We start from the raw sequence: 24,368 nt of genomic DNA, 5'->3' as shown, positions 1-24,368 counted from the left end.
GCTTGTGTTATTTAAGTTAATCTCTTTGATACTTAAAATATATCATAAATATTTGCAAAAATATATAGAAATTCCAGTTTCTGCCAAGGGGCTTGGTCATATAGATTGGTTAGTTATAGTTAAGCACTGTTTAATTTAAAAGAAAATATCTTAGACCATGTATATTTTTAAGTGTATTGTGAATGCACTGTTCCTTTTTTTTTTTTTTTTTTGTAGATATGATTTGGAAATTGATAAAAGTCAGCGATCAGCTATCAAAAAGATAGTGGAGAGAGATGATATAGCTGCAAAAACACTCATACTGTGTGTTTCTAAAATCATATCATTAAATGAAAACATGTCTGATATCTGTAGTAATAAAAACCTTGTGGAAAGCAAAAAAAGAGCAGCAGTGATTGAAGTTACAGATGGGTGGTATGGGGTTAGGGCTCTCTTGGATCCTCCTCTCCAAGCACTGTTACATGGAAGAAGGCTGACTGTTGGTCAGAAGATCATAGTACATGGAGCAGAACTTGTGGGCTCTCAAGATGCGTGCACACCATTGGAAACTCCAGACTCTCTTATGTTAAAGGTGAAATTACGTATTACTGTAACTTGATTAGATGTGCATTTTGAGGATGGTGGTAGTTATCTCGGCAGTGCCATAGACGTAGATGGAGTTTTGCAGGCAAATAAAAAATATATTCTCTGTCACAAAGAGTTTGCAGTCTAGATTTGATGGGGCATGACATGATAGAGGATATTATACAAGAGAGGTAGGAAATGAAGGAAAGTTTTTATACAGCAAAGTTGTATCAAGTTACTACATGCTGACATTGTGTTCTTTAAATGTTTTTTTAAATAATTTGGTACTAAATTGCTCAAGAATGTGAGACATTGTTTGGGAGGGGGATGAAAAAAGTAGGTTTGGGGGAAGGATTTTGAAGAAGAGAGGAGAATTTGGGATGTAAGTTGTTTCTGGGGTATGAGACATGCGAAATATTTTTATTTGAGGAGTTTTCTATTCTGGTATGAAGTAATAAGGCTGTTAGGTCTCATGGACACTCACTATTCACTAAAATACATTAGGCCGTCAGTTTGCATGTCTCTGTATTCAGATGTGGTTCACACTATGAAAAAGTTGGAAAACCCTTAATATGTTCAGTTTCACATATAAGAACATTTTAGATCGAGAGTTTTCCCTCTAAATTCAATTACTTACTGATCTTTTTGGTCTGTTTGTGGCATTTTCACTTAAAAACACTTAATTTACTCAGATTTCAGCTAACAGTACTCGACGTGCTCGGTGGCATGCCAAACTAGGATTTCATCAGGATCCCAGACCTTTTCCTTTGCCTTTGTCATCACTTTTCAGTGAAGGTGGTACTGTTGGGTGTATCGATATAGTTATTCAAAGAGCTTATCCTATTCAGGTACAGTATGAATAGTTTTGGGCTAAAAAGTTTAATAAGATAAGGTATCATTTGTGAAATACTAATGGAGTAAATTCTCACTTCATTATGTCTGCACTTGACTTAACACTTCAAGAGGAGTGTATATCTCAGTGTAACAACTATTTCAATTTATGCCCATTATCCTCTAATCAGCTTTACTTTTGGCTCCTCAGAGTCTGGAGTAACAGAGAGTTTCAGAACTTTGTAATTTTTAAAGTGGGAGACTTGTTTGAGAGCAAGCTAGGGAAAAATGTTGACGAACAACCTTTCAGCTCAAAGCAGAACAAACCAGACCAGTTGGGTTCAGTTTGTAGCATACAGCACCACAGCATAGAAGTTAAAAATTAAGGAGCATTGTTAGGATTGCTGCTTGTTTTGCCTGAGTTGGTTGCATCACTGTGTGACCTATTATCATTTTATTTTTAAATTTCAGTGAAAATAAGTTGTGAATGTATATAAAATAGAACAGAGTCATTTTAAACACCACCAGAAATTCAGATGGAATTTTTTAATATTCAGATACACGCTTCCTTTTGCAGGCCAGCATCTCCCACAATACTAAGAATGGGCTGATCCCGCTCCTCTCAGTAATTTTGTAGCACAGCCCCTTCTCCAGCTTGATGGCAGAACTTCAACTTCTTCAGCAGGAGCTAGTGGCAGTTTGCATTGCTCCTGACCATTTTCTTTGCCAGCTTTATTTTTTTACATTTTTTGGACAGTAGCAAGCAACTTTTACCCCTTCTTCCTCCTTTTCATCTTCTGGATTGGGTATTTAGCAGGTTTCAACCACCTCAATCTACTGCTGCAGCACTTCCTTGCCTCTGCTCCTGCCTCAGACATGGCTGAATTTTACCATGAACACAGAGCTGAACCAAAGAGGTGGTATCATATGTGAGGCAGCTTTTACAGGCTTATCAGAAGGCAAATTTATGCCATGTCTGGTCTCATCCAGCCAACCCTCACACTGCCAGTGCATCGGGCTGAAAGTCAGACTAACATATTGGGACACCCCTCCCCCGAGGAATGGCAACTCCAATGGAGAATAATTTGATGTTTCTGATCATCTCAGGGAGAGAGTCTAAGGATAAGATCAGCGCCATCCAGCCAGCTCAGGGAGGTAAATTTCACAAAAGACCTAGCCCAGAAAGAAAAGACTCCTTAAGGGACACCATGTGTATCATTTACCCCAAGATACTGAAATGGACCTCAGTTCCCCGGGGGAAATAAAGCAGGTCTTCTACACAACTCCTCTTCTCCCCTACATGAATCAGTGGTTTCTCACAATGAAACCCCATCCCACAGGTAGTGGGATGGTGTGACAGTTATGAGACATTGAAAGCATGGAAACTTCAAAAGACTGACCTAGACAAATTGGAGGATTGGGCCAAAGAAATCTGATGAGGTTCAACAAGGACAAGTGCAGAGTCCTGCACTTAGGACGGAAGAATCCCATACACTGCTAAAGGCTGGGGACTGACTGGCTAAGCGACAGTTCTGCAGAAAAGGACCTGGGGATTACAGTGGACAAGAAGCTGGATATGAGTCAACAGTGTGCCCTTGTTGCTAAGAAGGCTAATGGCATATTGGGCTGCACTAGTAGGAGCATTGCCAGTGGGAAGTGATTATTCCCTTCTATTCGGCACTGGTGAGGCCACATCTGGAGTATTATGTCCAGTTTTGGGCCCCCCACTACAGAAAGGATGTGGACAAATTGGAGAGAGTCCAGAGGAGGGCAGTGGAAATGATTAGGGGGCTGGGGCACATGACTTACGGGGAGAGGCTGAGGGAACGGGGCTTATTTAGTCTGCAGAAGAGAAGAGTGAACGGGGATTTGATAGCAGCCTTCAACTACCTGAAGGGGGGTTCCAAAGAGGATGGAGCTTAGCTTTTCTCAGTGGTGGCAGATGATGGAATAAGAAGCAATGGTCTCAAGTTGCAGTGGAGGAGGTCTAGGTTGGAGATTAGGAAATACTCTTTCACTAGGAGGGCTGTGAAGCACTGGAATGGGTTACCTAGGGAGGTGGTGGAATCTCCATCCTTAGAGGTTTTTAAGGCCCGACTTGACAGAGCCTGGGCTGGGATGATTTAGTTGGGGTTGGTCCTGCTTTGAGCAGGGGGTTGAACTAGATGACCTCCTGAGGTCTCTTCCAACCCTAATCTTCTATGATTCTATGACTGTAATACTGAGATGTGCAAGACATTATGGGCACTTTTGCACCTATATGTATTGCTGTGAGGTAGGGATTATAGTCTGGCTCCATGGGAGGAGGGTTACAGATCTTCCTCCAGGAACTAAAATTCACTTGGGAGTAATTACTGGAAATCCCTGGAAAGGCACACAACTCCAGAGAAGTATCACAAACTGGAGGAATAGCACATACTGGTTCAGATCAGCTTCAAGAAGCCCACCATACAAAAAACAAGCTTTATACCAAAAGGAGCATCCTGAACTGACTCAGTCCTTCTCTTGATCTACAAACTGACATGATACTTTAAACAAGAGTGAAAAATCCTGCTTGAAGGGGTTGAAGGAATTTGAAAACCTGCTAGGGTCTCCATGTGGAAAGTGGATAACAGACAGTAAGCTTAGCATGTGTGTAGGCAGTTTATTTTATTATCTGTTCCCTCTATAATGCTTTTGTCCTAAATAAATGTACTGTGTGGACTGAAGGCTGTCTGGTCACTGGTAAATGCTGTCATAACCCTTAGGAGAGAGTAGAACTGCAAGTGCTGAACTAAAGTCAGACTGTTGGGATAAGCACAGTGAATTGTAACGGGACTGTAATTGTAACACTCCAGTCTGGAGGGAAAAAACATGAAATCCTACCTATAGAGAGATGGCAGCTAGAGTCCTGAGACCTTAAAGAGGTGCCCTGGAGGAGACCACAAAAGGAACAGAAATGCAGTTAACCCAGGAACTGTGGCAAAAGGGGACCTTGTTGAGGATGATGCAGAGGTAGAACTTGACAGGCCTCAAGGTTTTGATAAAAAGGGCCACAAGAGAGAGACATACACTCCTGGATAGTGGTCAAAAAATATAAAAAGGGAAAGAAAAAAATTACAAGAAATCTAAGACCTCTGACTCAGGCTTCACCACATCTACTCAGGATGAGAGAGCTTTCTGATTCAGGCTCTGAGCAGAGCATGGAAAAAAATGCGTGGAAAGGTTACATCTGGCATCCAGATCCAACCAGAGCAGGTACCTGATGGGAAGCCCAAAGGCAAGTACCTGCCAGGCAAGTCTCTGCCTGAAAAAGCAATCCCATTGTATTCTTCTTTAGAAGATATGATCAGGGATAAATGGGATTCCCCTTAGAAACATAAGCATATAAGCAGACATGCACTTATATACTACAAGTCGCAAGAGCCCAAAAATGCCATCACATGAAAGGTAGATGCTACAATGCCATTAGCAAAAGATAGGATAATACCAACCAAAGATACAACTGATAGTAAGGTGGAAATCACCCTCAAAGGGATTTTGAGTCTTCCTTGGTTGCCCTCAGTGTCCCTGGCCACTGCCTCCTTTGCAAGAGTCACCCCAGTGTCCTAGCTGGATGACCCAAATGCCCTGGACAACAAGGACCAACCTGACTTCATCTATCATTAAGAAAATATCCCTAGCAACAGCCTTTGTGGCAGATATCTCAGTGGATGTTATGAGATTCTCAGCCAGGGCCATCACATCCAGTTAACAGCCAGGTACCAAATGTGGTTGTGCCCATGGATGGCAGATGCCCACTACAAACAAATGCTGTGCTCATCCAAATTCACAGGCACTTCCCTATTTGGAGAGAAAGTGTGTGACATAGTGGTGTACAGTGCATCTAAACAAAGCAATTCCTCCTCTGCCACATGGTATCTTGAGAAAGGACTACAAGCCCAGTGTCAAAGGCTTCAAGGATCCAAGCTATCCCTGGCCAGTTATATATGTGGAGCAATACAAGGCATCAGATTAATGTCTACAAGATCTTGGGCAGAAAAAGCTTACGCTTCCACTGAGGAAATCTGCAGAGCAGCAACAAGGTCCTCTACTAACAACTTTTGTTAGATTCTATAAGGTGGAATTTCTGTCCTTTGTGGGGGTCTCCTTTGGAAGGGAAGGTGCTGCATGTAGTGAACCAGAAATAGTTCCCATTTTGGCATTTAATTTCAGGGGGAGACTTCCCTGTCTCCGTCTTTCTATATCCCTTCCTACTTATGTACATTGCTTGCTACTTTCCATGTGTCTCAGAAATGTGGGAGACAGTTGGCTGCAAAATGAAGAGTTTCTTATCCAATAATTTTCTTTCTGTTTAGCAGCATCTCCCACAATTCTACTCTTCCTGTATGACTTATTAGTCAATGGACAAATTTAATTTTTATATCTCTAGTTTGTGAGCAAGTTAATGTAGTGTATGTAGTTTTCTGGTTGGCTCTGAAATTGTTACTAATATTCAAAGAGTTCTTACACAGTTTTGGAATGAATAGTCTGGCAGCAAGCCAGAGAAAGGTATGTGATCAGCACAGGCTGCGCTACAATGTTTTAATTATCACTGGAACTGCAAAAAGGAGGGGAACCATTCATATATCTCAGAATTGTGGGAAGTGCTGCTAGCAGAAAGAGCATACTCAGCAAAGAAATTTCCTATTATCGTTTCCTTTTGTTTTGCTAGTTTTCTTGCAAATAATTCTCTTTGAGATAAAACAAAGTTGTCCCTTGCTTCCAACCTATGCTCTTTGTCCTCTCTGGCATCTTTCACATTTGTAATGCTAGGCACTTCTGTTGTCATGGTTCCTTTCAGAGGTCCAATTTCTTCAAACAGTCCTTCATGAGTAAAATTTTGTACTATTGCTTTCAGTCTTCGACTCTTCCCTCACTTTTAAACTGCAACAGAGGTAGTTGTTGTTGTTGTTTTGTAACTGTCATCTTAACTAAGCTACAGCCCTGAACTTTGGAGTTATCTTTATTAATTTTCAGAGAGCAGATAAAAATACAAAATTATTTATAGCTTGTATATGTTCCCAGTTACCATATACTTCATGGGAGCTCCAACAGAATTATGCAATTTTATAATTGATCGGATTCAGATTTATAATTGATCAGATAAACGTAACACAATAAGGTGGAGATTGAAATAGTAAAATGGGAGAAGATGTACATGAGGAGAAAGGAAGATTAACCAAAGCTGAAGGGAGTTAGAGGGGGACATGGCAGCTAGCTAGAATGGAGGTCTGGCATTCTTTGAGCAGTCTGTTATTTGTATTCAAACATATCTAAAGAAACAGGGTCCAAATATCTTTGATTTCATATAATGGATTCCTAGGGCAGTAAGCTATTCTTTTTTTGGCTGCTAATTCGGACAGATCTGAATACCAATGCTGTATTTTGGGCATAAGCCTACTCTTCCATTTTTGTAAAATCATGCGCTTGGTAATCAGTGCAACCCTCAAGTTTTTGTGGTGGAATTAAACCCAGTTTACCAGATGTAATGTCAGATTTTAACCTAAATTGAAAATATTGCAATAGAGGGAGAAGATAAGGGAGTTTTTCAAAACTGAAATTAAAATTTATGAGCCTCAAAAAGCCTAAAAAAATTGGCCTTATTGGAGGGAGAATAGAATTTTAAAAGACTGGGTTAGGGTACTTTTAAATAAATAAATAAAAGCCTTAATTTTATATCTGAATTCTTATTCCAGTGGGTGGAAAAGATACCAACTGGATCATATGTGTTTCGTAATGGTCGCGCTGAAGAAAGGGAAGCTGCAAAGCATGCAGAGAATCGACAAAAACACCTGGAAGCTCTGTTTTCACAAATCCAAGTGGAATTTGAACAGCATGAAGGTAAAACTTTTTGTTTCCAAGTATGCAGTGTAGTTGTAGTTATGTTGGTCCCAGGATATTAGAGAGACAAGGTGGGTGAGGTATTATCTTTTATGGGACCAATTTCTGTTGGTGAGAGAGAGAGAAGCTTTTCAGTTCATTCTTCAGGTCAGGTCTTCTGTTTCACTGTCTCAAAGGTATTCTCATTGTTACAGGAATGTGTTGTGTGAACATGAGGATCTTGTTTATAGAGGATTCTCCTTTATGCTGAAAAAGGAGTTTTCCTGAAGTTCTTTGGGAGATAGTACTAAGATTTTCTGCAAAGTCTGAATGCAGTTGTTTTGTTTTTTTAATGTTATTTCTGAGATGTTTAAGGCAAGTCTGATGGGCTGCTACTCCCCATCGCGTGTAAATAATCACCAGAAATACTGCAATAGAACCTCAGAGTTATGAACACCTCGGGAATGGAGATTGTTCATTATTCTGAAATGTTCGTAACTCTGAACAAAACATTATGGTGTTTTTTTTTTTCAAAAGTTTACATTTAAACATTGATTTAATACAGCTTTGAAACTTTACTATGCAGAAGAAAAATGCAGCTTTCCCTTTATTTTTTTAGTAGTTTACGTTTAACACAGTACTGTGCTGTATTTGCTTTTTTTTTTTTTAATTTGTGTATGTCTGTGTCTTTGCTGCTGCTGCCGCCTGACTGCATACTTCTGGTTCCAATTTAAATGTGTGGTTGACTGGTCAGTTCGTAACTCTGGTGTTTGTAATTCTGAAGTTCTACTGTAACTTAACAGATTTTTGTACATAATTTAGGACTTGTTCCTGTGAGGTGTAGACTTGGAATACACAGATACAAGTATAGAGTCACTGATAGTTAAGTGAGGTTGTTGTCGCAATTTCTGGTGAACTGCATCTCTGAATTCTTCTGGTCTCAGGCCTCTAGCTATCACCAGGTTCATAGATTCTAAGGCCAGAAGAGACCACTGTGATCATGTAGGGGACTGTCTGTGACTCCATAGTGAGCCTGCTACAGTGATCCAGGAGTTCACATTTCTTACTGGCTTGCTGAAATCTAATTATAGAACATACCACCAGTTTGGGGTGTCTGCCCTATTTTTATTAGTCTTCCCTGAGGTAGCCACTCAAGGTTGTGAGCCCCTCCTGACAGCATGACATGGTAAATAGTGAAGCGGACAGATCACTGATCCACAACAACCTGGATTGCTTGGTAAGCTGGGCACAAACAAAAACTGTGTGTTTTAATATGGCCCAATGAAGTTATAGATCTAGGAACATACGCCATATTTACAGGATGAGGGATTCTATCCTGGGAAGCAGTTAACTCTGAAAAAGACTTCAGGGTCAAGGTGGTAATCAGCTGAACATGAGCTCCCAGTGAGACACTGAGGCCAATGGGGCTAATTAGATCCTTCTATGCATCATCAAGAACTCTCAAGTAGGAGTGCAGAGTCTGTATACCCCTCTATTTGGCACTGGTGCAACTGCTGCTGGACTACTGTGTCTAGTTCTGGTGTCCATAATTCAAGAAGAATGTTGAAACAGTGGAAAGGATTCAGGAAAAAGCCACAAGAATAATTAAAGCATGACGCATAGTGATGAACTCCAGGAGCTCACCCCTTAACTTATACCTTGTTAAGTTAAATCATAGATTCATAGGACTGGAAGGGACCTTGAGAGGTCATCTAGTCCAGTCCCCTGCACTCATGGCAAGGATGATCTAGATCAGTGGTTCTTCTTTGAGTGATTTGCGCATGTGTATTCCACAATAGGTGTGTGTGCTCACCACATGCACTGGTGCCGGAAGTTTTTTCCCTAGCAGTACCCATAGGGGAGCATCCCTCGCGACCCCTGGAGTGGCGCCTCCATGGCGCGGTATAAGGGAGGGCTGCACACTCCTCCCCCCCCCCCCCCCCAGTTCCTTCTTGCCGCCAGTGAAGGTGCTTCGGAACTGCTCTGCTCCAGCTTTGCTGTAGCTCATCCCTAAAACTGCTTGTTCATTCAGTGTATGGTACCTGTAGTTAATTAGTTGTTTAGTTTAGCTAAAGCGCCCGGGCTGGGGCATGCCCCATGCCCTGGGGTTTAAGTCATGTGACACTTGTAGGAGATCTATGCCAGTGAGTGATCCGCATGTGGCCTGTTTACGCTGTTTGGGGGAAACCCATCTCAGCGATCGCTGCAAGATCTGCAAGTCGTTTAAGCCTTGGACCAAGAGAGAAAGGGACATTAGGCTCTGGGCTATTCTGATGGAGGCAGCACTGACTGGCTCTGGTGCGCCGCTTCGAGTAGGCACCAGCACCGTGGTGTTGGTGCGCGGCGACCCTTCAGCACCATCGACTAGTCGGCACCGCTCCCCGTCCACAGGGCATGCCAAGAAGGCTAGGAAGAGGCCTTCTTCGTCGTGGCCCTGGAGTAAACCTGGGACAGAGGCTAGACCCATGTTGGGCAGTGCTCGATTCCCACTGGCCTCTAGGCCTCCGACTCAAGTCGAGCAGAGTAGCCTGGCCCATTCGGAGCAGGCCTGTCTAGATGCCCTCCATACCGGAGGCCCTGCAGGCGGCTTGGGATGTTATGTCCATGCCGGTACCAGGAGCACCGCCGTTGTCGGCCCCGCGCTCCAGAGGCAAGCCGCCGCTGGGATCTTTGCAGTCACCCCTGTCTCGGTCAAGGGAACATTCCTGATGCCGTTCGCTGCCCAGTGACCATTCAGGGCAAAATCCACGTGGATTGCCCTCAACTCCCACCGGGCTGTCTGGTTGGGTTCCGTCGGACCAAGACTCTCGGCACCGCTCCGCCTCGAGGAGTGAATACTGACGGGACCGAGGCAGACAACGCCAAAGGTCCTTGTCCCGGAGGGGCTATCGCAGCCAGTCACGGCACGAACGCCGACGTCGTTCCGGTTCGTTGTCTCGCTCCAGGACCCCACCACGGCACCACCCCCGCAGCCCTGGGCGTCGATCGCCGTCATGGGTTCGCCCGCCGGAGCCGATCACGGAGCAGCTGTTACCGATGGTACAGGTCCTCTACGTCAGAATTGCAGTACTATGGTCAGCATCACTCCCAGCACCACCACTCCTCCCGGTCCAGGGACAGCAGCAGGTCATATGTCAGCCCGGCCTCCCTTTGTAGTCGTCCATTGATAGGCCACGCCAGCCAGGCCCAATAGCCGGCTCTGCCGGTGCCACAGCAGATGCAGTGGCACCGGGCCCCATGGCCAGCCCAATGGTACCAGTGGGCACCATGGCCCCCAACTTGGCCAGAGCCTCAGAAGGACCATCAGACTCCCTCTCCAGACCTCCGAGGAAGGAGTCGGTGGGACATACATCCTCGACACCGTGCCTGGAGACTGACCAGGTTATGGACCCTCCGGTGCCAGTGGACACACAAAGTACCGCGCCGGCCTCCTTGCCCTCCCCAGATGAGGCGATTACAGCCCCTGCTCCATCCATTCTGCAGGAGGACTTTAGGGCCCACCAAGAACTCTTAAAAAGGTTGGCATCAAGCCTCCACCTGCAGACAGAGGAGATGGAGGAGCCCTCGGAGTCCCTGTTTAATGTACTGTCCTCCTTGGCACCAGGCAGGGTGGCCTTGCCTCTTCACTAAGGAATGGTGAAAATTTCAAATGCCCTGTGGCAAATCCCGGCGTCATTGGCCCCCATCTCTAAGAGAGTGGAACGCAAGTATTTTGTACCCACCAAGGGGCATGAATACTTGTACACCCACCCTGCTCCTAACTCCCGGTGGTCAAGTTGGTCAACCACAGGGAACGGCAGGGCCTGAAAAATAAAGATTAAAGGAGGCTGGACTCATTTGGAAGAAAAATGTATTTGTCCTCGAGCTTCCAGTTACAGGTGGCAAACCACCAGGCTCTCCTGGGCCGGTATGAGTTCAATCTGTGGGGCTCCCTGCCCAAGTTCGAGGACTTCCTCCAGGAGCACGACAGGAAGGAGTTCAAAGTGCTGGTGGAGGAGGGCACAACAGCTGCCAGGGCAACCCTGCAGGCAGCTTTGGATGCAGCGGACATGGCCACGCGGTCCATGGCCTCCACGGTGTCCATGAGAAAGGCGTCATGGCTCCTGCTCTCTGGGCTCTCCAGTGAGGCGCAGACCTCCCTGCAGACCTCCCGTTTGACAGCAAACCCGTTTGCAGAACAAATGGGTACAAAGCTGCATGGGCTGAAAAGACTCCCGCCCAACACTCCAGCCTCTGGGTCTCTATGTTCCAGCTCTGGCTAAACCTAGGTTCAAGCCGCAGTAAACTCCCACTCAGGCCACCCATTCAAAATACAAGACCACTTATAAAAAGTCACGGGACTATAAAAGGCACCCACAGAGGCAGTCTCGGCCTGCCCCCCAGCTTGGGTCATCCAAGGGCAAGCAGGCAGGGAAAAGGCGGTTTTGACTGGATGCCCGGGGGCGCCCTGCCAGTTCTCATCAGGGATCCACCCTCAATAAAGCTTCCCTTCTCCAATCGGTTGTGTGCTTTCCTCCCGGAGTGGTCACGGCTGACTTCGGACCGATGGGTCCTCAACACCATCTCCCAAAGCTACACCCTCCAGTTTATTTTGACCCTGCCCAACCACCCTCCCCCCCCCCATCCCTCCTGGAAGACCCCTTACACAAGGCTCTGCTCAAGCAGGTGGTGGGTTGGCTCCTGGGCCTAGGAGCAGTGGAAGCGGTACCGGGGGAGTTCAAAGGCAAGGGGTACTACTCCCGCTATTTCCTTATCCTGAAGGCCAAAGGGGGGTTCAGGCCCTTCTTGGACCTGCAAGGCCTGAACTAGTACATGGTGAAGCTCAAGTTCTACATGGTCTCCTTCGCCTCCATCATCCCCTTCCTGGATCCCGGGGACTGGTACGCCACCCTCAATCTGCAGGATGCGTACTTCCACATTCATATATTCGAGGGCACAGACGCTTCCTCTGTTTCACGGTGGGGCAGGAACACTACCAATTTACAGTCCTCCCATTTGGCCTGTCCACTGCCCCCAGGATATTCACGAAATGTATGTCAGTGGTAACGGCCTACCTCAGGTGCCAGGGGGTCCAGATCTTCCCCTATCAGGATGACTGGTTGGTCAAGGGTAGCTCCTGGTCGCAGGTGCGGAATCATGTGGTGCTCCTTCTGTCCACATACACCACTTTGTCTGTTGGTAAACAACACCAAGTCCACGTTAGTCCCGGTACAACTCATAGAGTTTATCGGGGTGGTCCTGGATGCCTCGTCGGCCAGAGCCTCCCTCCCACAGGACAGGTTCAAGACCCTGAAGGGGCTCATCGACACGGTCGCAATGTTTCTGGTGACAATAGCCAGAGCGTGCCTCTAGCTCTTGGGTCACATGTCAGCATGCACATATGTGGTCCGTCACACCAGACTCAGGATGAGGCCCTTTCAGCTCTGATTGGCCTCGGAGTTCTCCCAGGCCAGGGACAGGATGGACAAAGTCCTCACGATGCCCAAGCCAGTGATCACCTCCCTACGGTGGTAGTCCTCCCCGAGAAACATGCTCCAAGGGGTCCCGTTCAGTTGCAGGGCCCCGTCACTGGAACTGGTGTCCGACACCTCAGACGTGGGATGGGAGACCCATGTGGGGAACGTTCAGACCCAAGGTCTGTGGTCAGCTCAGGATCTGACCCGCCACATAAACGTCAAAGAACTCAGGGCGGTACAGCTGGTGTGCATGGCTTTCCACTCGCACCTGGAGGGCCGGGTGGTCAGGTTTCTCACGGACAACACGGCCTCAATGTTCTACATCAAAAGGCAAGGGGGGGCCGATCCTCTGCCACAAAGCCCTCAAGCTGTGGGACTTTTGTATAGCCCACAACATCTGCTTACAGGCCTTCCGTCTACTGGGCGCCCAGAATGCGCGGGCAGATCACTTGAGCAGATACTTTTCCTCTCAGCACAAGTGGTCTCTCCAACCAGAGGTGGTGCACAGACTTTTCCAAATGTGGGGAACTCCCCAGGTGAATCTGTTCGTGACTCGGCAGAACCATCGCTGTCCCCAGTTCTGCTCCGGGGGGGTGGGAAGGGCTGGGATGGGGCGCTATCTCCAATGCCTTCGTCCTGGTCAGGTCAGTTTCTCTATGCCTTTCCCCTGTTCCCACTGATTGGTAAGGTCCTGGAAAAGATAAAGATGGACAAGGCCCTGGTCCTTCTGATTGCCCCGGCATGGCCCAGGCAGCATTGGTATAGGACCCTCACGGGCCTGGTTGTCACCCCGCCGTGGCCGTTGCCGTCCCGCCCTGACCTACTCTCCCAGGACCAGGGCCGCCTTCTCCATCCCAACCTAGTGGCACTCCACCTCACAGCGTGGCTGCTCAATGGTTAGGCCGGGAGGAAAGGATGTGCTCGGAAGGGGTACAGCGCGTCCTCTTAGAAAGCAGGCGGCCCTCCACATGCCGAGCCTACTTGGCAAAGTGGTCTCAGTTTTCCAGATGGACGGACGAGCAGGGCGTTTCCCCAGTGACCGCCCCAATCCAACTGATTCTGAACTATCTCCTTCACCTTAAAGCCCAGGGCCTGGCGCCCTCGTCAGTCAAGGTGCACCTGGCGGCCATATTGTCCTTCCACCCACCGGTGCATGGCCTCACGGTATTCTCACATGCTATGACTGGACAATTCCTTAAGAGGTTGGATTGTCTCTTTCCTGTATGTTAGGCCCCCAGTCCCACAGTGGGACTTAAACCTGGTGTTGGCCCATCTCACGGGGGCCCCGTTTGAGCCGCTAGCTACATGCTCCTGGTCACACCTCTCGTGGAAGGTGGCCTTCCTGGTTATGATCAGGTTGGCTAGGCGGGTCTTGGAACTCAGGGTCCTGACCTCTGAGCCCCCCTACACAGTGTTTCATAAGGATAAGGTCCAGCTCCGCCCACACCCTTTGTTTCCCCTAAAGGTGGTCTCTGCCTATCACATGGGTTAGGACATTTTTCTGCCCATCCTCTGCCCCAAGCGTCCAGTGAGGAGCGCCGCCTCCACACACTGGATGTGAGATGGGCTCTGGCTTTTTACCTGGAGCGGACTAAGCCGTTCAGGAAGTCCTTGTAACTGTTCATCGCCTTGGCCGAGCGCATGAAAGGTCGGCCGATCTCCACTCAGCGGCTCGCCAACTGGATCACCTCGTGCATCCATTCCTGTTATGACCTGGCAGGAATCCTTCCGGCACCATCTGTGAAGGCACACTCAACTAGGGCGCAGGCCTCGTTGGCTGCCTTTTTGGCCCATGTCCCCATTCAGGACATTTGTAGGGCTGCCACATGGTCTTCAGTTCACACGTTCACCTTGTATTATGCGATGGTCTCCCAGACCAGGGAGGACACCGGGTTTGGCAGGGCTGTACTCCGTCCCAAGAGTTTGTGAACTCCTTCCCACCTCCAACAGATATAGCTTGGAATCACGTATTGTGGAATACACATGAGCAATCACTCGAAGAAGAAAAGATAGTTATCTTTTCCGTAACTGGTGTTCTTCCAGATGTGTTGCTCATGTCTATTCCACAGCCTGCCCTCCTTCCCCTCTGTCGGAGTTGTCTGGCAAAAAGGAACTGAGGGTTGGGGGAGCGCGCAGCGCCCCTTATACTGTGCCATGGAGGCGCCGCTCCAGGGGTCACTAGGGGCACTCCCCTACAGGTACTGCTAGGGGAAAAACTTCCGGTACCAGTGCACGTAATGAGCACGCACACCTATTGTGGAATAAACATGAGCAACACATCTCAAAGAACACCAGTTACGGAAAAGGTAACTGTCTTTTTTCAAACTTTTTTTTTTCTGGTGACCCAGTTGAAGAAAATTGTTGATACCTGCAACCCAACGGAGCTGGGGATGAGGGGTTTGGGGTGTGGGAGGGGCAGAGGGTTGGGGTGTGAGGGTGAGGCCTGTGGGGTGGGGCCAGGAATGAGGGGCTCAGGGTGTGGGAGGGGGTTGCAGGCTCTGGGGTGGGGCTGGGGATGAGGAGTTTGGGATGCAGGAGGGGGCTCTGGGTTTGGGGGGCTCATGGCTGGGGCGTGGGGTTGGGGTGTGGGCTTACTTCGGGCAGCTCCCAGTCAGTGGCGCAGCAAGGGTGCTAAGGAAGGCTTCCTGCCTGTCCTGGCACTGTGGACTGCACTGAACCCCGGAAGCGGCCAGCAACAGGTCCAGCTCCTAGGTGGAGGCGTGCAAGCAGCTCTGCACGACTCTCGTCCACAGGCACAGCCGCCCCCCAGGAACCTGCCAATGGGAGTGTAGAGCTGGTGCTTGGGGTGGGGGACAGCGCGCGGAACCCCATGCTCCCCCTCCCCACCTAGGAAACGGACCTGCTGCTGGCTGCTTCCGGGGCGCAGCGTGGTGTCAGAACAGGTAGGAACTAGCATGCCTTAGTTGGGCAGCACCGCTGACGGGACTTTTACTGGCCCAGTCGGTGGTACTGACCAGAGCTACCACGACCCAGTGCCTTACATTCCGGGACCCAGTACTGGATTGCGACCCGCAGTTTGAAAACCACAGGTCTAGATCAGGGATTCTCAACTTTTTTCTTACTGAGGCCCCACCAACATGCTATAAAAACTCCACAACCCACGCCTGCCACACCAACTGTTCTTCTGCATATAAAAGCCAGGGCCAGCATTAGGGGTAGCAAGCAGGGCAATTACCTGGGGTCCTACGCCACATGGGGCCCTGCAAAGCTAAGTTCAGGCTATAGCTTCAGCCCCATGCAGTGGGATTTATGCTTTTTTCCCTGGGCCCCAGCAAATCTAATGCCGGCCCTACTTTGCGGCCCCCCTGAAACCTGCTCACTGCCCCCCAGGGGACCGCGGGCCCCTGATAGAGAACCACTGGTCTAGTCTGATCTGCATAATACAGGCCATAGAACTTTCCCAGATAGTTCTTATTTGAATTATAGCATATCTCTTAGAAAAACATCCAATCTTGATTTTAAAATTGCCAATGATGGCCCCCCACAACCTCTGGTAAGTTGTTCCAATGGTTAATTACCCTCACTGCTACAAGTTTATGCCATATTTCCTGAATTTGTCTAGCTTCAACTTCCAGCCATTGGATTTTGTTAAACTTTTGTCAGTAAGATTCAAGAGCCCTCTACTATCGGATATCTGTTCCCCCTGTAAGTACTTATAACCTGTGATTGTCACCCCTCTTAACTTATACCTTGTTAAGTTAAATCATAGAATCATAGGACTGGAAGGGACCTCGAGAGGTCATCTAGTCCAGTCCCCTGCACTCATGGAAGTACTAAGTAGTATCTAGACCAGGGTTTCTCATAACAAATTTTTTGGTAGCCTCAAAGTGCGGCCACCAACTCTTGCTGGTGACCGTGCTGACAATTTTTTCTTAAAATACTTAATTACCTTTAGAAAAAACAAATATAAATGCACATACACATGTCCAAATCATTGTAATTTATTGAATATTTTTGCAGACTCAATAATAAAAATAATGTACAGTTGTCTCTCTCCTTTACAGGACCGTAACAGAATAGAAACACAAATAAGGTGCTCTGCAGGTTCTTGTCATTTTTGTTGTCGTTTCTTTTGCTTTTTTTGGCTGCTTTTGTTAAAAGACTTGCTAGCTAGTAAGTCTACTGCTGTTAAAAGTGGTATTAACAAATATCACTTTTCACAGCAGCAGACTTATTCAGTCCTGGCAAGCCCAGGGACAAATTAAGCCTTGGATAGGGAGTTCAGTAGGGGGGATGTGGGGGACATCATGCATGACGGGCTGGCGGGGGTCAAGGGTGATAGGGGGTAGCCCTGCCGTTGGGGGTTTGAGCCCTATGACCAGAGCCTGCTGTCTGCCACCCTGGAGCTGGAGCCTGAGCCTACATCCCAGGGAAGGTGGGGAACTCACTAGCTGCCTGTTCCTCTAGCATTTGTGTCTCTTGTTGGTGGCCCTTGGGGCAGGACCACTGCTTTTCCCCCTTCCTCCCGCATCACTGCCAAGGAGGTTGTGGCTGCAAGAAAAGCCCCTGGTGGCCACATGCGGCCACAGTGGCCGCATTTGAGAAACTCTGCCTTAGACTCTCCAGGCTATTTTGCCACCCAGGCAAACTGGATTTAGTGATAAATGGTTACTTAAACCAAAAATCACACAATATTCAGGTTGCTTCCAGTCCCAAGAGACCAGTCATTTACCCCAGATCGATCTGTATCTTAGATCTCACACCAAAGACAACGCCTGTAGCCAATCCTGTAATAAACTAAGGCTAGGTCTACACTACTGGGGTGGGGGGTGGAGGGTGGGAGGGGAGTCGGGGGGTCGACCTAAGATACGCAACTTCAGCTACGTGAATAGGTTGCGTATTTTAGGTTGACTTACCTGACTGTGAGGATGGCGGCGAGTCGACCGCTGCCGCGCCGCCGTCGACTCCGCTCGTCGACTCCGCTTCCGCCTCTTGCCGCAGTGGATTTCCGGAGTCAACGGCAGAGCAATCAGGGATCGATTTTATCGCGTCTTCACTAGAGACGATTGCTACCCATCGATCCGGCGGGTAGTGAAGACGTGCCCTAACTTAAAGGTTTATTAACTAGAAAAAAGAAATAATTCTCTTATTTCCAGGCTAAAGCAAGCAAACATAAACACAAACGAGTTACCATCTATGATTTTTAAAGATACTACATCTCTGTCAATTCAAGATGGCTTTCAGGGCAGACAACTCCTGGGTGTCTCTGCCTCTCAGTTTAGAGTCTCTGGCCCTGTCAGAGTTCAAACTGCAGAGAGATCTAACATCTTCCTGTGTCTTTTTTTCATTTCCATCATTCAGCCTCCAAGTCCATAGACCAGCTTCCTTGCATGTGGTATTTCTAAAATGCGATAGGGCCATTAATCAATCCTTTGTATTGCGATGTTCCCATCTGATTTTGATTGTTCTTCTGGATGGTGGCAGGAAACACTCTTCCCATCTGAGTTCAGAAGTTTAGAGCAAATATTTTCAGTTATAAAGCAAAACGTACATATTTCCTTATAGCATGGAATACAGACATTACAAAATAAGTTTAATACATTAAGAACAGGAGTACTTGTGGTACCTTAGAGACTAACAAATTTATTAGAGCATAAGCCCGATGCCAACTCTGTCCACATATCTATTCAAGTGACATCATCATAGCACCTAATCACATCAGCCATACCATCAGGGGCTCGTTCACCTGCATATCTACCAATGTGATATATGCCATCATGTGCCAGCAATGCCCCTCTGCCATGTACATTGGCCAAACCGGACAGTCTCTACGCAAAAGAATTAATGGACACAAATCTGACATCAGGAATCATAATATTCAAAAACCAGTGGGAGAACACTTTAACCTGTCTGGTCATTGAATGACAGACCTGCGGGTGGCTATCTTACAACAGAAAATCTTCAAAAACAGATTCCAACGAGAGACTGCTGAGCTGGAATTGATATGCAAACTAGATACGATCAATTTAGGATTGAATAAGGACTGGGAATGGCTGAGCCATTACAAACATTGAATCTATCTCCCCTTGTAAGTATTCTCACACTTCTTATCAAACTGTCTGTACTGAGCTATCTTGATTATCACTTCAGAAGTTTTTGTTCACTTACTTAATTGGCCTCTCAGAGTTGGTAAGACAACTCCCACCTGTTCATGCTCTCTGTATGTATGTGTGTATATATATATCTCCTCAATATATGTTCCATTCTATATGCATCCGAAGAAGTGGGCTGTAGCCCACGAAAGCTTATGCTCTAATAAATTTGTTAGTCTCTAAGGTGCCACAAGTACTCCTGTTCTTTTTGCGGATTCAGACTAACACGGCTGCTACTCTGAAACCTGTCTTTAATGCATTAGCAATTTACCAGCATTCTATGGAGTCTAAACACATTCTTATAAGACTAATACCTGTTTTGAGCAACACATAAGTGAACTGTTCTGGTCTCCAGCTATGAGTTTATCATTTCTTAACTAATGTCTGTAGCCTTGGTACCTGGCCTGCCAATGTCACATACCATTCCCCAGTCTGTGTGTCATCTGCAAATTTTGTAGGTGATGATTTTATGTTTCCTTCCACGTCACTGATAAAAATGTAAAATAGCATAGGGTCAAGAACTGATCCCTGTGGGACCCCACTAGAAACACATTCACTTGAGGATTCCCTGTTTACATTGCATTTTGAGACCTGTCCATTAAGTAGTTTTTAATCCATTTAATGTGTGCCATGTTCATTTTATGTCATTCTATTTTTTTTAATCATCGTATGGTACCAAGTTCCGTGCCTTACAGACGTCTAAGTATATTACATCTACACTATTACCTTTATCAACAAAACTTGTAATCTTGTAAAAAACCAAAACCTTAGTTTTACAGGGTCTGTTTTTTTCCATAAACCATGTTGATTAACATAAAGAATTAAAGGAGGACAAAATAGTTCATTATTTGAGTCATGTATCATGTGCTGTATTATTTGCCAAAGATCAATGTCAGGTTGACAGGCCTATAATTACACAGGATGTCCTGTTAATCCATTTTAAATATTAACACACAACATTAGTTTTCTCACTGTCCTTTGGAACGTCTCCAAAGTTCCAAGATTTACTGAAAAGCAACATTAGTGATCCAGTGAGCTCCTCGGCCAGCTCTTTTAAAACTCTTGCATGCAAGTTATATGGACCTGCTGTTTTAAAAAATCCTAACTGTAGTAACTCCTATTTAGCATTCTCCTAAGTTACTATTGGAATGAAAAGTGTTTCATCACATGATATTACTTATATAATCTGATTTTCCTAAGTAAAGAAAATAAATATTTTCTCTTTTCTGCATTAATATTGACAATTCTACCATTTTTATCTAGTAAAGGATCAATTCCATTGTTAAGGGTTTTTTTTGTTTTTAATGTACTTAAAACTCTGCCTTCATTGTCTTTAACTCTGTTGGCCATAGAGTTCTCCACGTGTCCTTTTGCGTCCTTTATCAGTTTTCTACAATTCATAACTTCTGATTTATATTCATTACTATCAACTTACTCTTTCTTCCATTTGTTCTATATATTTATGAGATCAAGACATGGGGTGGAATCAAGTGATTCTTCCACTCTCCTACCAGGCCCTGGGGAATAATCCCCTGCTAACTACCCATGATTGCCTCAACAAATCTGATTTAAGCTCACACATTTTGCCTTCTGGGAGCAATGACAGTGGTAATGAGAGACCAATCATCCTTCTTTAAGCAAAATATTATTTATTAGAATAAAAGCCTTTAAGAAAAATATACTTTAAAAATAATAAACTAGCCTTTATGAATGCCTGCTTTTCCCTAAAACTTACCATTCCGAGTCTGGGAAGGTCCAGCTCCTTCACACTCCTCCATCGAGCCTGACAGCATGTCTTTCTTTCAGAGCTCACTCACAACTGAGCCCCTCTTCTACTTCTGAGAAGCTCTTTTTAATTTTGTCCTTTTCATCTCTCGTTTCTGGCCTGGCAAAACAGCTGTGTCACTTCGGCCTGGAGCCTGGAAGTATGCCATTGTCTTATAATTGCCACCCCAAGTGTTTGGCAAGAGTTTGCTTATCTAAGGAGACATGTTGCCTTTCTGTTTGTTCTTCCTGCAACCCCTTCTTACGCTATAGCAATACATTCGTACAGGAAGGTCTTATAACCCAATATACAACAACTTCCCTTCACTGACTAGGTCCCATATAACATCCATAAAATTGTTACATCTCATTATTCTTAGAATATTGCTTAGCAGTTCCTGTAGTAATCATAACATTATTACGTATCAGCTCCTTTTCCCTCTACCCTACACAAAGAGGTCCTGACTTGTCTTGAATCAACACACTGATATAGATTCACATGCCATTAAAATATAAAAGTAAAGTAGTTCAGCCACCTAATTGCAAAAAATATTTTATCCCTCTTATATGGCAAAGATGACTTTCCTTTTTAATAGATATTTTCTGTCTCCAGTGATTCTACAGTGAGCTTATACCACATTCTACTATGTGAAATCCAAGGGAATAGTAGACTTTCTGCCACTTGTATTACTAAAAAAAGTGAATTCTTGTATATAGACTCAGCCTGATATTTTCATTCAGACACACTTTGGCCACTCTAATGAGCTTTCTACATCACATTTTTAATTGTTTTTTTTATTTAGATTGTAGCAGTTTGGATATAACATTAACATTTTTTTAAAACAGACAAACCTCAAAGAAGAGCACTGAGATCACGCACACTCACCAGACAGCAGATTCATACTTTGCAAGATGGTGCAGAGCTTTATGAAGCAATTCAGAATGCATCTGATCCTGGTTGTATGGAGGTAATTATTAATTGTGAATACTACCCTCAAATACATGTGGAATCTCCATTGTTTTTATTCAATAGTAGTTTCTGCTGGATTCAAGGACATGATATGACCTTAAATTAGTATTGCCTGTTGCCTTCTTGTGAGATGTTCTGCAGTGTGCTGATCATTAAATAAGAATTCAGATTAAAATAATTTTAAAAGATTGCATGAAGGATTCAAATTTTGTTGCATTTTTTCGTTCACTAGTATTGGTCTGTTAGAACTGTCACAGTTACCTACAGCTCTGCTACATTTGTGGTCTCTTCAAGGGCATCTCTTTGGGTCTTAGAAAGGTGATGGCTAGTGGCCTAAGGACAAGAACCAATGTTCCTTTTCCTTCCAGACCAGAGTATTAGGGTTGCAGCCCCCGGCAATTCACTGTGCTTATCCCAGCAGGTCTGACTTTTAGTCCAGCACCTGCAGTTCTGCTCTCTGTGACAGCATTTACCAGTGACCAGCCAGCTTTTACAAAACCCAGTATATTTATTTTGGACAAAAACATTATAGAGGAAACATGTAATAAAACAATAAATAGTCTATGTGCATGCTAAGTTTATCAGATGTCAACCATCTTCCATGTGGCGACCCAGTGTGTTTTCAAAGTCATTCCAACCCTTCCAGCAGGGTTTTGCCCTCTTGGTTACAGTCTCATGTAAGTTTGTGGATTAAGTGAGGGATCTCTGACTCAATTCAGACTGACACATTATTACAATTTGGGGGCTTGTTCCTGAGGGCTCATGAAACAGGTATAACTAGTCAGTGCCCTTTTCCCTAGGGGGAAAAGCTTTAAAGATTGGGTATCTACATAATTGGTACTGGGACTCAGCATTAATCAACCCCTATCCAGGTCCGGCGCAACCCATTAGGCGACCTAGGCGGCCGCTTAGGGCACTAACATTTGGGGGGCAGCGACTGCGGCGGCCGGCTCTTCGGCCGCCCCAGTTGTCGTCGGTATTTCAGGAGCGGGACCTTCCACCGCCTCTGTCGGAGGCGGTATTTCGGGAGTGGGACCTTCCGCCGCCTAGGGCGGCAAAAAAGCTGGCGGTGCTCCTGCCCCTATCCCTGTGATTCCATATTCCATAGGAAACACATACAGGGAACCAGAAACATAAAGATACACACAGAAAACGTATTAATACAAAGATCTATGAATGTTATGTGTCTGTAGCATTTGGCATATCTCAATGTAATAGTCTTTGAAGTTTTCCATGTTTCCAAGGTCTCACATCTGTCACATCTCATTTAAGGGATGAGTAACAATACAAGAGGGGATGGGGGAACTGAGTCACAATTCTGATTTATTTTTATGAAAGAAGTTTCCCAGTTCTCCATAAAAACAAACATATTAATAAAAATAAATATAAAAGATGTTTATTGAATTAAATAAATATTTTACTAGTGGATTTATAAGGTGTTAAAAGATGTACTCTAGAGTCGAGCTGAACAGAAATTTTTTGACTAAACAGTTTCATCAGAAAATGCCAGTTTGTCACACTCAAAATTTCTTGTGAAAATGAGTCAGGTTCAGCTAACTTTCACTCAGTCACAGGCACGTTTCCAGAGATACCCTGGCTGCTAGGGTTCTAATGGAACCCAACTAGGTCCACCATGCAGTCTGCTTATGGGCCAGGGACCTCAGGTTTTTAGGGTCCCTGGCTTCCAACATTTCTGCTTCAGAGCTAGGAGCCTGGTAGCCTTGGAGGTCCTGGGAGCCCTGGCTCAAGCTGTGGCTCTGAGTTGAGGCTCTCAGCTCTGCACTCTGTTCATATTTTGGACTTACTATTTAGTGGCGGGAAGCAGTGAAACTGACATGAATCATGTCAAGTTCACTGGCAGCTGCTGGGGATTGGGGAGCATGTTTTGTTTCAAAAACATTTTGTTTCAAAAACACTGTATTTCAGTGTCTCCCAAACACAATTTTTTTGAATCTGCCAGTTTCATGAGAAAATTTGTAATATTTGGTTTCAGTTTGAATGAATCTGAAACCAAATTTCAAAATACTGAAATTCCCTGTGAATGGAAAATTCCAAATTTTGATCAGCTCTTCTCTGGAGTTAAGTGTCCAACTGTGAATGGTGAAATTTTACAAATCTGTAAATATATGGCTCTACAAAATTATTTTCATAATGTTTTTTATAATTATTGTTATTATTTATTATTAGGGCTGTCGATTAATCGCAGTTAACTCACATGATTAACTCAAAAAAATAATCACGATTAAAAAAATTAATCATGATTAATTACACTGTTAAACAATAGAATACCAATTGACATTTATTAAACATTTTTGGATGTTTTTCTACATTTTCAAATGTATCGATTCAATTGCAACACAAAATGCAAAGTGTACAGTGCTCACTTTATATTATTTTTTATTACAAATATTTGCACTGTAAACATGATAAACAAAAGAAATAGTATTTTTCAATTCACGTCATACAAGTATCTTTATCATGAAAGTGCAACTTACAATTGTAGGGTTTTTTGTTACATAACTGCACTCAAAAACAAAACAATGTAAAACTTTAGAGCCTACAAGTCCACTCAGTCCTACTTCTCGTTCAGCCAACCATTAAGAGAAACAAGTTTGTTTACATTTACGGGATATAATGCTGCCCACTTTTTAATTACAGTGTCACCTGAAAGTGAGAATAGGCATTCGCATGGCACTGTTGTAGCTGGCGTCGCAAACTATTTACTTGCCAGATGCACTAAAGATTCATATTCCTCTTCATGCTTCAGCCATCGTTCCAGAGGACATGCTTCCATGCTGATGAGGCTCATTAAAAAAATGTGTTAATTAA

At 45.2% G+C, this 24,368-nt stretch overlaps 1 protein-coding gene and 1 long non-coding RNA gene across 3 annotated transcripts in view; one reads left to right on the top strand and one right to left on the bottom strand.

Moving 5' to 3' along the window:
- BRCA2 (BRCA2 DNA repair associated) overlaps positions 1-24,368 on the top strand; it is an 81,480-nt gene that overhangs the window by 36,111 nt on the left and 21,001 nt on the right. For both annotated transcript variants that reach the window (XM_054015324.1, XM_054015323.1), the window contains exons 17-20: positions 217-571; positions 1,257-1,412; positions 7,113-7,257; positions 21,416-21,537. In XM_054015324.1, the coding sequence (XP_053871299.1) occupies positions 217-571; positions 1,257-1,412; positions 7,113-7,257; positions 21,416-21,537 (778 nt within the window). The remainder of the gene's footprint in view (positions 1-216; positions 572-1,256; positions 1,413-7,112; positions 7,258-21,415; positions 21,538-24,368) is intronic.
- LOC128829885 (uncharacterized) overlaps positions 16,639-24,368 on the bottom strand; it is a 39,597-nt gene continuing 31,867 nt past the window's right edge. The window contains exon 3 of the long non-coding RNA XR_008443503.1: positions 16,639-18,153. This is a non-coding gene — a long non-coding RNA (uncharacterized LOC128829885). The remainder of the gene's footprint in view (positions 18,154-24,368) is intronic.

The sequence above is a fragment of the Malaclemys terrapin genome, chromosome 1, assembly GCF_027887155.1.
Source record: "Malaclemys terrapin pileata isolate rMalTer1 chromosome 1, rMalTer1.hap1, whole genome shotgun sequence".
In the NCBI taxonomy this organism is placed as follows: domain Eukaryota; kingdom Metazoa; phylum Chordata; order Testudines; family Emydidae; genus Malaclemys; species Malaclemys terrapin.
Note: the sequence above shows the minus strand (reverse complement) of the source record. Positions and strands in the feature narration are given on the sequence as shown.